This window comes from Mirounga angustirostris, unplaced genomic scaffold (assembly GCF_029215605.1).
Source record: "Mirounga angustirostris isolate CCGP_5_RB_7025 unplaced genomic scaffold, mMirAng1.0.hap1 SCAF_15, whole genome shotgun sequence".
Taxonomy (NCBI): domain Eukaryota; kingdom Metazoa; phylum Chordata; class Mammalia; order Carnivora; family Phocidae; genus Mirounga; species Mirounga angustirostris.
Window position 1 is genome coordinate 46,065,907 of NW_026991723.1, and position 14,866 is coordinate 46,080,772.

At 40.7% G+C, this 14,866-nt stretch overlaps 1 protein-coding gene across 7 annotated transcripts in view; it reads left to right on the plus strand.

The window, feature by feature from the left end:
* FOCAD (focadhesin) overlaps positions 1 to 14,866 on the plus strand; it is a 310,969-nt gene that overhangs the window by 24,526 nt on the left and 271,577 nt on the right. For 5 of the 7 annotated variants that reach the window (XR_010407633.1, XM_064579209.1, XM_064579206.1 and 2 more), the window contains exons 2-4: positions 7,754 to 7,842; positions 11,189 to 11,263; positions 14,584 to 14,738. Coding sequence is in view for 6 of the 7 variants with exons in the window: in XM_064579209.1 (XP_064435279.1) it covers positions 7,786 to 7,842; positions 11,189 to 11,263; positions 14,584 to 14,738 (287 nt within the window). In the remaining variant the exon portion in view is untranslated. Of the gene's footprint in view, positions 1 to 1,734; positions 1,823 to 2,861; positions 2,964 to 7,753; positions 7,843 to 11,188; positions 11,264 to 14,583; positions 14,739 to 14,866 lie in introns of all 7 variants that reach the window. The other 2 variants (XM_064579207.1, XM_064579208.1) reach the window with 2 other exon arrangements.

Here is a 14,866-nt window from a genome sequence, read left to right on the forward strand (position 1 = left end):
ATCAGGATTTCATACAGGGTGAATGAAATAGAATCCAGCTGCCAGGTTCTAAAGAGCATGTGGAGAAGCAATTAGGGACCAAGAAGTGGTGGGTGAGAAGCTATGCAGGCAGAAGAACAAGGAACACATAAATACTGAATAGCAGAGCCGGGTGGGTGGTTGAAAAGGATAGACAGGTTGTTTTCCCTTCTTTAAGAAGCTGGGCAAAGCAACTAGGAGAGACAAGAATATACCCCCTGTGCCACAGTCTTGATAAACTTGGAAGATCAGCTCAAATTTTTTGATGGTGCTATCAGCTTTTGTATAAGCTATTAAGATAAAAGTAATGAAAAGTTGTCAAATATATGTTTAAAATCCTCAGGCTGATGGTTCCGTAGCTTAATTTGTGGGAGGAAGAAATGAAATGAATACATAACTGATAATTGCAGTAGTTGTAAGTTTTAGAAGGAAAAAAAGTCCTACTAGATTTTGTGTCCCTGAAACAGAGGGCCCCATTAGTGAATGAAGTATGTATTTTTGTCAGTCTGTTAATGTATACTGGCTTTAAGAACATACTCTCTAAAAAAAAAAAAAATACTCTCTATAGCTCTGGCTTGACCTACATTGCTTCCCTGAGTCCTTCCTATAAAGGAATTTGATGGTCAAGGGTGCTCAAAAGGGTCCTCTTTCTCTGTGATCATTAGACACTCCCCCCAACATCCCATCCCCAACTACCCCATATAATCCCTTGCTGGGTTCCCATAGCAAGTGTGAATGTAATTAGATAGATCTCTTGTTTTCCAGATTGTGCACTTCATTGAAGTTTGACACTAAACACTTTTGTGTGATGTATGGTTGTGTATTTCCATATCCCAGAGAAAGTTGAAAACCAGAAGTGCTCTATCTGCTGCTCCTTTATTACCTCTAGAATGCAGGTGATAGATTTATTTTCTTGGAAATATGCTGGAACACCTTGGCAGATAAGGTGATAATTGCTTAAGTTAAACAAATGCTTTGATTCCCTTGGAACTTAAAGACCTCATTAAAAATTCTCTTTCTGATTTAGATTTAGACAGGCCAAAAAAGGCACCGTGACAGGTTGGAGATAAATCTTTAAAAATCAAACGCTTTTTTGTAACAAGTGGTTTATGGAGCATATTGTGAGTGGTTTCCCTTTTGTAAAGAATGTCATGGGAAGAAGTAATGTGTAAATTGTTTTCTTTAATGCATGAAATGCCCAAGGGAAGTTGAGATTAGAAATAAAGTAGGACACAAGCTAGACTGCCAATGCTAAAGCGAGCATTATGTACTTTTTTTTTTTTTTAATTCCGAGAATATGATGTTCTGATACCTTGAAAGGCCAAATGGTTGTGATTAACCTTGAAGTTTAAGTCTCTAGCAGATGAAAGACAGTTGCAGTTTGTAGCCCAAGGATAGCAAGTAAAGGGTGATATCACATCATAATGCAGCTTGGGGAGTGGTTTTTAGAATGTTTAGTGGCTATGTATTAGGAAAGGTCAAGTGGTTGTACTTTAAAAAATGTATTCATTCTCTAAAGTGTCACACAGATCTTGGGGCTGTCTTTTGTAAACTTAGGTGTTTGTCGCCTGTACTTAGGTCATTTTGGTGAAAATGGTGCTTTCTTACTCTGTTGGCCTACCTCCTGGAGACAAAAGTCGTTCTTTCTGTATGGTTTGGCTTTTTCACTGCATAATAAGCTATTAGCCTAACCAGCCGCTCTATCTGTCCCCAAAGCGTTTTGGAATTCCACCATTCTGGGCCTGGATCAGAGAGTATAACCGCGCATTTTCTTCTATTTCGCTCTGTCACTGTTGACATTTGGGTGAGTCTCCTCTGTGATATGTTTATAAGCATCTGCTACTCTGGAGAGTCTGAAGTCTCCTTTTTACTGAGTTAGATTAGATCATCAGAAAACTGTACTTGCACTGTATTCGCTGAGGCTCTTTTGCTGAATTACATGGTATGTTATACCCATGGCTTTATCCAGGGTTTGTTTAAAAAAGAAGTAATATAAAATTCCCTTTAGTTTATGTTACTGAGAATATTGCTTATTATATCACTCTATATTCCATATATAAAGGCTAACCTGAGAAATTTCCCTCAGAGTTCAGGGGCATGAAAAAGCTTGTTTTCTTTGATAAAAGGTACTTCTCCCCGCACCCCCCCCATCTTTTAGATAATAAAAGATGTGTTATTTACCTTATATATATTTACTTGTGCTTGGGAGCACAGAGCCAAATTTGAATGTTAATGTTAGCAATTGTGTGAACACATTTTATAAATTAATTTAAAAAATAGTCATTAATTAAACCAGGAGTCAGCAAACTATGGCCCACCCTCCCCCTGTGCTTGTAAATAAAGTTCTATCGGAGCATAGCCATGGGCGATTGTTCATGTATTGTCTATGGCTGCTTCCATGCTACTGTGGCAGATTGGAGTATTTGCTATCTGACCCTTTAGAAAAAAAGTATTTCCAGTCCTACTGCAAATAGCCACATGATGGTATGTGCCAGCCAAAACACTGGAAGAATATAAAACAGGGTGACTTCTAGAAAATGGGCTACTTGGGAAAGGCTTAGCAGAAAAGATGGGCTATGAAAGAAATTTCATCTTTAAATAGTGGAACATACAGAGAAGGGCATTTTATGGGGGCGAGAACAGCATAAGTAAAATTCCTTAGGAATGAGCACATTTTTGAGCAACATGGGACTAATTTGAAAACTGTTGTAGCCAGATTGGAATTAGACAGCAGTGACAATGAAACTGACTGGGAGATGCCTGATGGAGGGCTTAAAAGCGAGGAATCAGAATTTGCATTTAATCTGACAGTCTTGTGAAACCCTGCTCTGAATTCTTCGCAGGGAAGTGATGTGATGGAAATCGCGTTTTAGGACAATTCATCTGACAGCAGTGTATGGGATGTGCTCATGCGTGGAGATCCCCAGGACTAAGCAGTTACTGAAGTAAGCCAAGCAGGAGGAACTGATAAAAGGAGGGTAAAATGGGGCTGAGAGGTAGGCCCTGAGGTGCTGGGAAGGATAAAAGTGACTTTGTGATTGAGTGGATGCAGAGGATGGTAGCAAGGAACTCTTGAGAGAACTGGGAAAAGTGGAACCAAAATGGTAAACATGTTTGTGAGAGAAAATAGGTTCTTTCTCTCTTTCCCACTCTCCCTCCCTCCCTTTCTCTCTTTCTTTGTTTCTTTCACTTTAAAGTTTTTGTCTTTACTTATTTAAATTCAATTAGTTAACATGTAGTGTATCATTACTTTCAAAGGTTGGGGTCAGTGATTCATCAGTCTCAAATAATACCCAGTGCTCATTACATCACGTGCCCTCCTTAATGCCCATCACCCACTTACCCCATCAATCCCCCTCCAGAAACCCTCAGTTTGTTCCCTATAATTAAGTGTCTTTGTCTCCCTCTCTGATTTTGTCTTATTTTTCCCTCCCTTCCCCTATGATCCTCTGTTTTGTTTCTTAAATTCCACATATGAATGAAACCATATGATAATTGTCTTTCTCTGATTAACTTTTTCACTTAGCATAATACCCTCTAGTTCTCTCCACATTGATTTAAGTGGTAAGATTTCATTCTTTTTGATGGCTAATATTCCATTGTACATGTACACCACATCTTTATCCATTCATCTGTTGATGGGCATCTGGGCTCTTTCTGTAGTTTGCCTATTGTGGACATTGCTGCTATGAACATTGGGGTGCAAGTGCCCCTTCAGATCACAGTGTTTGTATCCTTTGGGTGAATACCTAGTAGTGCAATTGCTGGGTCTATATTTTTAACTTCTTGAGGAACCTCCATACTGTTTTCCTGAGTGGCTGCACCAGCTTGCATTCCTATCAACAGTGTAGGAGGGTTCCCCTTTCTCCGCATCCTCGCCAACATCTGTCGTTTCCTGACTTGTTAATTTTAGCCATTCTGACTGGTGTGAGGTGGTATCTCATTGTGGTTTTGATTTGGATTTCCCTGATGATGAGTGATGGTGAGCATTTTTCATGAAGGGTTTTTTTTTTTTAAGCACTCTCTGCATCTAACATGGGGCTTGAACTCTGAGATCAGGAGTCGCGTGCTCTTCCAACGGAGCCAGCCACGTGCCCCAGTATGTGCTTTCTTTTTGACATCTCCCATTGCTGCTTTATAAGAGAGAGTAGGGAAGTGTTTGGAGACATGGATGGGCTCTGGGAGAGTTTCCATGAAGGAAGAGAGCACAGGCAAGGAACTCGGCAGCGGGAAGGAAGATGGGGTACAGGAAATGGAACGGACAGAGGAACTGGAGTCAGTAGAGGAGTTTCCCAGTGTGTTTCCCAGGAAAGGCTGGTTGTCTAGACTGTTAACAGATATTTGTAGAAAAAAAGGGTGCCATGATCAGATAAATTTGGTAAACTCTGGGTTAAGCAAAGTCAGTGAGACGTCTTGTTTTAATACCTCTCAGATTCTATAATTAATGTGCATCATCATTTATATCTTCAACTAAGATCTGTCTCTTCAGTTATAGATTCATGTGTTCATGAATCATTTCAACCTGACATCTCCATTTGGATATCTATTAGACATCTGAAACTTACCAGTTCCAAATGAAATTCCCAGTCTTTCCCCACAAAACTGGTTTCCCTATCTCAGTTGATGGCAACCTCATCTTTTTCTCTTAGTAAAAAATGCCGTGGTAAATGATGTATGAATCATTCTGTTTAATGTATAAAATGCCCAAAGGAATTGAGATTAAAATTAGAGGTGCTCAGATCAAAAACTTTGGAGTCATCTCTCACTCTTTCTTCTATACTCTCAACCAATCATCAGGAACCACATTGGCTCTACCTTCAAATATATCTAGAATCAGAGCACTCCTCATCTCAAGTGATCCTATTAAAATCTTACCACTCTTTTTCAGTAGTAGCTTACCATTTCACTGGGGATAGATCCATCAGTCCTTCTGGTGACCTGCATGGCCTTTTATGATCTGACTTCTTTTTTTTTTAAGATTTTATTTATTTATATGCCAGAGAGAGAGAGAGAGAGAGCACAAGTAGGCAGAGCGACAGGCAGAGGGAGAGGGAGATGCAGGCTCCCTGCTGAGCAGGGAGCCCCATGCGGGGCTCAATCCCGGGACCCTGGGATCATGACCTGAGCTGAAGGCACTTAACAGACTGAGCCACCCAGGCGTCCCTGTGATCTGATTTCTTACTGACTTTCTGATTTCCCATTCTCTTCCTCCTTCATTCACTTTTTTTTTTTTTTTTAAAGATTTTACTTATTTGAGAGAGAGAGAGAGAACATGAGTAGAGGGGGAGGGGCAGCAGGTGAGAGAGAAGCAGGCTTCCTGCAGAGCAGGGAGCCCCACATGGGGCTCCATCCCAGGACCCTGGGATCACCACCTGAGCCAAAGGCAGACGTTTAACGACTGAGCCACCCAGGCACCCCTTTCATTCACTCTTGGCTTCTTTCTTTGCTCTCTTCTAGCCCTGGCTTTAAGCACTTGATGAGCTTTGGGCTTTTGCACTAACTGTTTACTGTACCTGTGACATCTTTGCCCAGATATCTATATGGCTAACTCACCAGATGTCATCCTCTTTAGAAGAGACTGACCCTGGTTGCCATATTTAAAATAGAATGTGTTTCTGTAATACTTTAAGCTCCATGAGTGTAGGGATTTTTGTCTTTTTTGTTCCCTGAGGTTGCCTAAGCACCCAGAGCAGTGCCTTAGACACCCAATAGGCAGCTAATAAGTATTTGAGTGAATGAGTGAATGAAAATTCAAGGTGCCAATATATATTCCCTCCAAAACCTTTTACCCTCGTGGACATCTCTTCATCCTAGGTTTCCGAAGGACACATTTTGGGAAATGGTGTTATGATAGCTTACAGAATTCCAAGGAGCAGAAAATTCCAAGAAAGAGGGTATGGACACATCTGGAGAGTTGAAGAAGTTTTGACTTGCGTAAACTAATGAGTAGATTTTGATAGGAGACATAATTTGCAATCTTGGAACAAGCTGTTTCAGTGCTGCAAAATGTCAAATTCAGGGGACTAAAGTTGGCTCTAGATGTTGAAGAAGGTTGGGATAAATGATCCATTCAGAGACTTTAGTTGGAGGAAGGGGAGGAAAGTACGAGAGCCATGCATTCAGCACAGGGCACCTCCATTTGTGAGAGCAGGAGAACTTGGTTTTGCTGCTTGTTATTTTTATAAGGTAACCTGGATTACCTGGATTTTTTTTTTTTAAGATTTTATTTATTTATTTGACAGAGAGACAGCGAGACAGGGAACACAAGCAGGGGGTGTGGGAGAGGGAGAAGCAGGCTTCCCGCTGAGCAGGGAGCCTGATGTGGGGCTCGATCCCAGGACCCTGGGATCATGACCTGAGCTGAAGGTGGACGCTCAATGACTGAGCCACCCAGGCGCCCCTGGAATTTTTTTTTTTAAATATGTATGTATATATTTTTAAGTAGGCTCCATGCCCAGCATGAAGCCCAACACGGGGCTTGAACTCACGACCCCGAGATCAAGAGATCAGGAGATCAGGAGTGGGATGCTTAACCCACTGAACCACCCAGGCGCCCCTAAAGCATCTTATTTTTCTAAGTAGTGTAATTTGGTGGGTTCAGTGCTGCATGGGCTGGATAAATTGAGATCCTTAGGAAATCCTCTCAGTATTTCAGAGCCTTCTCTTGACCACTTTGCCCTCCTCCATCCTTTTTGCATGCTTGAAAAAATTTTTTTCCTTTCCTTTTCCTTTTCCTTTCCTTTCCATTTTAGTATATGTGCTGCCTAAGCGAGCACTTTTCTTCCTTCCTTCCTCTCCTCTCCTCTCCTCTCCTCTCCTCTCCTCTCCTCCCCTCTCCTCCAGTCTCCTCCAGTCTCCTCCCCTCCCCCTCCCTTCCTCTCCTCCTCCTCTCCTTTCCGTTTTTTTTTTTTTTTTTTTTTTTTTTTGTGAGAGCCCAGTAGGAATGAGAGGTGTGATGTAAATATTAAAAGTCGGTGTTAATTGGGGTGCCTGGGTGGCTCAGTCGTCTGCCTTCGGCTCAGGTCATGATCCCAGGGTCCTGGGATCGAGCCCTGCATCGGGCTCCCTGCTCAGCGGGAAGCCTGCTTCTCCCTCTCCCACTCCCCCTGCTTGTGTTCCTGCTCTCTCTATCTCTCTCTCTGTCAAATAAATAAAATCTTAAAAAAAAAAAAAAAAGTTGGTGTTAATTGCTTGCTCTTTTAGCAGACAAGCAATCTGTTTCAGTGTGTGAGTTTCTAGGTCATTTCTGTACCCCCTGAAAAAAGCTCACCTAGGCTTTACACTGGTCACCAGCAGTTAGATGAGTGATTAAATGAAAGCTTGTATTCAAACTGTGGTAGAGTTTAAACAATTTTGTGAAAATTTGATTCTTTCTCTCTTAGAAGTTTTGATCTTTGAAAGAATTTCTACTTCAAACATGTGGTTGAACTTTTAAAATCCTGTTATTTCGGCTTGAGCTTTTGGATTTTTTTGGGTTTCGATAGTGTGAATTAATCTGTTCCAGGATTTGCTCTAATGGGAAAAACCAAGAGTGGTTGAGCATTTTAGTTTATTTATCAATCATGGCATTTGTGGGCCGAAGTGGTTGGTGAGCATATTCCAGCAATTACGCTGCAGAGCCCTATGCTTTATTTCCATTGTTGTCTTTGGAATGAATTACTTTTATGTTGTTTGAGGAATAATTGGTTTGAAATCCTTTTTCGGACTAACAAATACTCTTTTGTTTTGATTACAGAGTCTGCATATATACATGTAAGAGAAGCAAAAATGTCAGATGATATCAGGAAAAGGTTTGAATTTCCAAATTCTCTTATCCAATCACAGGTAATTTTTATTTAATTATTTTTGCTTCATGGTAACAAATGAACCGCTTTGGTGGATTGTTAGTAGAACTTTACATTTTCAACATTAAATGTTTTATTCTGTATATAGGCTTCTACATATATATTGCTTTATTAACTTTTATATAAGTTAATTTGAAAATTTATATTTGAGGGGCCCGTGGCTGGCTCTGTCAGTGGAGCATGCTAATCTTGATCTTAGGGTTGTGAGTTCCTGCCCCACGCTGGGTGTAGATATTACTTTATTTTTATTTTATTATTTTTTAAAGATTTTATTTATTTGAGAGAGAGCGAGGGAGAGGGAGAGGGAGAGGGACAGAGAATCTGAAGCAGACTCTACACTGAGCACAGAGCCCGACATGGGACTTGGTCCCATAACCGTGAGATCATGACCTGAGCGGGAACCAAGAGTCGGGTGCTTAACCGACTGAGCCACCCAAGTGCCCTCATATCTTGTAGAGATTATTTTTAAAAAATTAAATTAAAAAACCCTGAAAATTTATATGTGACATAGGAAGGTGAATATTTGAAATTGACCAATCTCAGCTTTTTTTTTTTTTTTTTTAAGATTTTATTTATTTAAGAGCGAGAGAAAGAGAGCGAGGGAGAGGGAGAGCATAGAGAGAGAAGCAGACCCCTGCTGAGCAGAGTGCCCGATGTGGGGCTCAGTCAAGGACCCTGAGATTATGACCTGAGCCGAAGGCAGATGCTTAACCAACTGAGCCACCCAGGCGCCCCCCAATCTCAGTTTCTATTTATATCATACTTTTCTTCTTAGACGTAATAAAACCTTGATTAACTAGGAGGACCCTGGATCTGTATTTTTTTTTTTTTTAAGTCTATAATGAATTTTTGGGAATAGAAGTAAATGGCTGTACATCTACGGAGTATGAGAGATTGACATTTAAAAGGATATATTTTACCCCTGTACAGTTATTAAGAATAAGAGATTTTGACCATAATACCTAACATTCAGTAAGTAAAATGTCCTGGATTAAAAAATTTGATGTCTATCCTAACACAGGCAGGGGTTGGTGATAATTTATTTTAGAGAGCTGTTCAATTATTAGGGTTCAAACAAAGGTGGTTTTCTGGTTAGCCTTCCCCTAACTGGAAGCATTCTAGTTAGTCAAGGTACCGTAATAGCTTACTGTCTTTTCTTGTGAGAGTGAAGCCAGGGGACCAGCAGAAGCCGGCCTGAAGACCGAACGACGTACAGCGTCTTGGATGCTTTCAGCAGTTTTCTCCGGAGATGCCTGCTGTGGGAATTGACTTAGCTGGGTAGTGGGGAACCCTTCCATGAGGAGTAGAACACTCCTTATGCAAGATTCCCTTCTACCTGACTGGGTTGGAGTCCTATCCTGTGCAGCACAGGTCCTTACCACGAAGAGGAAGATGAAGGCTTGGAGGATACCGTCCACAGTTTCTATTTTTCTGTGCTTGGAGTCCCTTCATTAGCGTAGATAACTGAGAAATGCCTATGTGTTTTACTGTTAAATTAAATGAGAAGTGTACATGTATTGTTTCATGGAGAATGTGTCTTTCGACTATTCTATTGTGGAAAACTTAAGTAGCAATATAGGGTCATTTATCCTTGGATTTTGTACTTTAAAATCAATTTAGCCTCTATTCTGTGATTTGTTAGAAGGATACATAGAAAGGCAAACTGGAGAAGTTGGACCTGGTGGGGGGATGTTTGTCAGTAAGCTGATCTTCTTTTAGTCTTTTTTTTCTAAATATGAACGGGAGTTGTTGTTTCTTTTTTTTCTTTTTTTTTTTTTTGTCCCTGTTATGTGTCATACTGGTTTTATTTGGTTCTTGCAACTGTCCCTTGTTCTCTGTGAATACTTCTTATTGTTCTTTTGTAACCATTGCTCAGTGTTAGCACCATATTTCATTGATTCACACACACTTTTTCACATTTTAGCATCTTTGAAATTGGGTCACATCTAGTAACTCGTGGCAGTAGTTTTTACACAGCTGGTATTGCCTGCATGTGAACTTGGCTGGGATTTTCTAAAGGAACTCTTTCACTAATATAAAATCAAAATTTGAAATTATAAGGCGCATTATGTAACAGATAAATGGGCAGCCTTTCTTCCTTAGAGGTAGAAATAAAATAATGGTGCATCTTGCAGTTGATGGCCAGTTGCATTCAATGAAATATGGTATATTTTGTAAACAGGCACCAAAACTGTTCACTGGTCTTAATTCTTGTTACTGTCCCTTAAACTAGGAGGTAAGAGACAGTTAATTGATCAAAACTTAATATTCATGTCAATGCGTGATTTATATTATAAAACTGAGATCATCAAGCATTGAGGTCTTAAATCATTTCCAGTGTGTAAAATACAAAAACAAAGGAGGAGGTGCTGTGTTTTTGTGTGACCTTTTCTGGAGACTACAAGACTGACAGGATTCACAGTTGTATCATACGTTGGTCCAAGTGCAGGATCAACACTTGCTGCAGTTAGAGAGTTTTTCCCAGCCCCTGCGTAGGATGGCTATCATTGTTGCTAGCCTACAGCTCTAAAACAGCAGAGCAGTGCTGGGGAGTGGTGCAGAACCAGGAGAATGGAGTTGAGGTGGTAGGAAAGAACGATATATATGTATTTATGTTATCAACACTCCTTTATAAATAGAGTCTTAGATTTAACTTTGGGCCTTTTGACCAAAGCAGGATATGGGAACGTTTCAGAGATTTATGAGACTAAAAGCTTATGCAAGGGCTAAAACCTATGAGAAAATAATAAAGAAATTAAATCATAGAGCCTAAACGAGAGAGAATGGTTGTGGTAGGGGGAGACCTATTGGTTCAGTTCTGTATGGGCCGTGGTCATAAAGATGGGGATGAGTTGTCTCCATCTTCATTAAGGACATGATGAAGCATGATGGATTGCAATTAGATGCAAAAATGATTTTAAAAGCTGTGGAGTTTCTCATTTGTCTCACGGTTTAATTGATGAAGCAATCTCACATTATCTTCTAATACTAAGTGACAGCAATTTGAACTGAAAATCTGGCAATTTTCTTAATATCTATGAACTGTAGATTGCTTATTGGAATAAAAATGCTTACCTTGAGAGTTGTTAGGAAGCTAAGAAATTATGTACGTAGAATGCCTAATTCAGTGCCTTCCACAGAGCACACTCTCAGATGAGTGGGAATTTTATTATGACTTGACTGGCTGGCACACTCATACTCCTATCACCTTGTTTTTTTTTTTTTTTTTTATATCAACTAGTATTGACAGGAGTTACCTTCAAATGCACTAATTGGAGAGAACTTCTGATGCCATGTATTTATTGATTTTTTTTTTTTTTTTTAAGGCGGTGGGTCATCTTATTGCTGCAGTCCTGAAGGAAAATGGTTTTTCAGAAAAGATCCATCAATCCACAAACCAGGTCTGTATTCAACTTTGCACTTGAGTTCTATTCAGATGTTCCCAGCTGCATGTAGGCACTCCTTCTGTTTCAGGTCACTGTAGAAATGATTTTGAACTGGTTTTGTTTGTTTGTTTTTTGGTTTGCCAAGTTCTCCTTCAAAATTATTACTATTATTATTATTTTTTTAAAGATTTTTTATTTATTTATTTGAGAGAGAGAGAATGAGAGACAGAGAGCATGAGAGGGGGGAGGGTCAGAGGGAGAAGCAGACTCCCTGCCGAGCAGGGAGCCCGATGCAGGACTCGATCCCGGGACTCCAGGATCATGACCTGAGCCGAAGGCAGTCGCTTAACCAACTGAGCCACCCAGGCGTCCCAATTATTACTATTATTATTATTATTATTTTTTTTTTTTTAAAGATTGTATTTATTTGTCAGAGAGAGGGAGAGAGAGAGCATGAGCACAAGCAGGGGGAGCAGCACAGGGAGAAATAGGCAGAGGGAGAAGCAGGCTCCCCTCTGAGCAAGGAGCCTCATGTGGGATTCGATCCCAGAACCCTGGGATCATGACCTGAGCTGAAGGCAGATGCTTAACCGACTGAGCCACCCAGGCGTCCCCCTTCTTCCAAATTCTTTACAATTTTAAAATTGGTTACAACAGACTCCGGGAATGAGATATGGAAGGGATGGTAAAGGGGAGTATTCTTGTGACTCTTAGTGAAAAATAGCATGGGTGGAATGAGGATAGACATACCTTAGAGAAGGTTGGTAGGATTACCTCTGAGGGAATCTTTCTGTTTAATGGAGAAAGTGAACATAGCGGCTCTGTTTGGATGTAGGAGATTTTTCCTACTTTAGGGTGCCCCAAGTATGAGTTCTATGTTCGTAAGGTCATGCTTTGGTACTTGGAGCTGAAGGAAAATGTCCATACATCCATGCATAGGGCAGGTGAATGCTAAGATTGAAACTGTGCTCAGCTTCCTGAGATGTAGACCACTTGGGTTTTGGTCAACCGGTATTGTAGATTTTGACTTGCTGGTTGGAAACTGTGTGGTCCTCTCAGGTAAACTCTTTGGAGAATGTAGATGATGGAAATGAGGTTTTTTTTTTTTCACAGAAGAAATAATTGATTTTCTTTCTCTTACGTTGCTTTTTTTTTTTTTTTTTTTACCACATTGCTTTTGATTAGCTACTCCAAGTTAAATCTCTCTCCAGCGTCTGCTGCCATATTGAAATTAGTATAGAGGCAAATTTCACTAATTGGCATTTATCTGGTATTTGTATGTAGTTGTATAAATTAGGTTTTCTGAGAGCGCTGATCTTAATCCTGCCTATAATCACATTATGTACTGTGAGGTGATCTAGTGGTTTTACTTAAACAGCCGGGATTTATTGAATTGTCAAATCCCTGTGACTGTTTTCTCTTCTATTAATAAATGAATGCTTACTTCCACAAGGGCACAGTAATACCTGAGGCAGGAGTTTTTTTTATTCATTTATTTCGTTTTTCTGGTTAAAATGGGCTACTGACATTTGGAACCCTTTGATATTGGCCATACAGGTGAATAAAATTTCCTTCTGAATAAAAGAACTGGTATATAAAGATTTCTTTCCTGCAGTGACTGTTAACTGTATTGTTCTGTTATAGTGGGATCCTTAGATTGAAAAGGCTCTCAAAGCCAGCTACAGTGGGAAAGTGGGCACAATATGTTGATTTTCATTCTTTTAGTTATTCTTTTTTTTTTTTTTTAGATTTTATTTATTTATTTGACAGAGAGAGACACAGTGAGAGAGGGAACACAAGCAGGGGGAGTGGGAGAGGGAGCAGCAGACTTTCCGCAGAGCAGGGAGCCCCATGCGGGGCTCGATCCCAGGACCCTGGGATCATGACCTGAGCTGAAGGCAGACGCTTAACTGAGCCACCCAGGCGCCCCTCTTTTAGTTATTCTGTGGGAGCTGAGGATCTTTTTTTCTCAAATTATATATTTTTCTAATAACTTATGTCAGGAAGAGGGAAAAATAGCTTCATGATGTGTTCTTTAATAAAACAAAACAAAACCCAAACCGCATGTAAATCTAAATGGACTTAACCCACAGTACATTCAAATATGGGTTTATCATTAGTCATGAACCTCTGGTGGGGTGGGTCATGGATGCTTGAGGAAGTTATGAAAGCTCGAAGCTCTGCATTTATAGGATTTTTCAAAATAAAGATCTTACATTTACTTATGTGCCCTTCTGGTGCTTTTCTATCAAAGATGACAGATTAATGGTTGGAGGGGGCAAAAAGTCAGTTTCTTTCTTTCTTTTTTTAAAGATTTTATTTATTTACTTGAGAGAGAGAGGGAGGGAGCATGAGCAGGGGGAGGGGCAGAGGGAGAAGCAGGCTCCCCACTGAGCAGGGAGCCGGATGTGGGGCTCGATCCCAGGACCCCGAGATCATGACCTGATTTGAAGGCAGATGCTTAACCAGCTGAGCCACCCAGCCATCCCGAGTCGGTTTCTTTCTTGACCACAACAGTTTTCTAGGCTTTTGTTGGAAGCCATGGAAATACCAGTTTGCTGTTCCCCCCTCTTAACTGTCTTTCCTCTGGGCCCACATTAGACTTCAGTAAATTGGGGCAGGGGCAGTGTGGGGGGTGGTGGAGTGCATGTAGGTGGTAGAGATTGCTGGTAGGAGAGCAGAAACACGTTCTGAAAATGTTATTGCATTTAGGGCTTAAACCACAGGAATGATTTGGAGTTCATCCTAGAGTAACTGCTGTGCGGATATTGATGGTGTCTGGTTAAAGGGCTTGGTTGGAGCGCTGTCCGAGAGCCGAGTCTTAGTTTTGATCCCCTGTCAGTTTCCTTGGTTTGCTCAAACATAAGTCATACTCCTGTCTGCAGCCAGCCTTATTCTGCAGCCAGGACACCAGATGGGCAAGAGTGGCTTTTATCAGAACACATCCATTATCTGTCCCGGAAAACTGACTTTAGTTTATTCTACAAATGGTGGGACAACAGTGTCATCTTTGTATCGGAAAGCTAGCCCACTGTGAACAAATTACGATTGAAGAATGGCTGGGGGTGTACATGCCTTTGCTGCTCATCGGATGTGTCTTTTATTTATTTATTTATTTTTAAGATTTTATTTATTTGTCAGAGAGAAAGAGAGAGCGAGCACAAGCAGGGGGAGGGGCAGGCAGAGGGAGAAGCAGGCTCCCTGCTGAGCAAGGAGCCAGATGTGGGACTCGATCCCAGGAGACTGGGATCATGACCTTAGGAAGGCAGATGCTTAACTGACTGAGCCACCCAGGCATCCCCAGACGTGTCTTTTAATCACTGGTTTGATTTCAGACTCCGGCTTTAAACTTGCTGTGGGAGAAGTGTTGCAGTGATAATGTGGTGGTTCGAACAGCCTGCTGTGAGGGTCTAGTGGCCCTTGTTGCTCAGGATCACGCAGAGTTCAGCTATGTGCTCAATGGGATACTCAACCTGATTCCATCAACCAGGTATTCTTTCTTTCATGTTTGATCAGTAAAACACATTTTTAGGAAAAAAAAAAAAGTCACTAATTTGCCATTAAAGGTCAACGTTCACTCTACTTGTCAGTTGTTTTTCTTTCCCTTAAGATGTCATG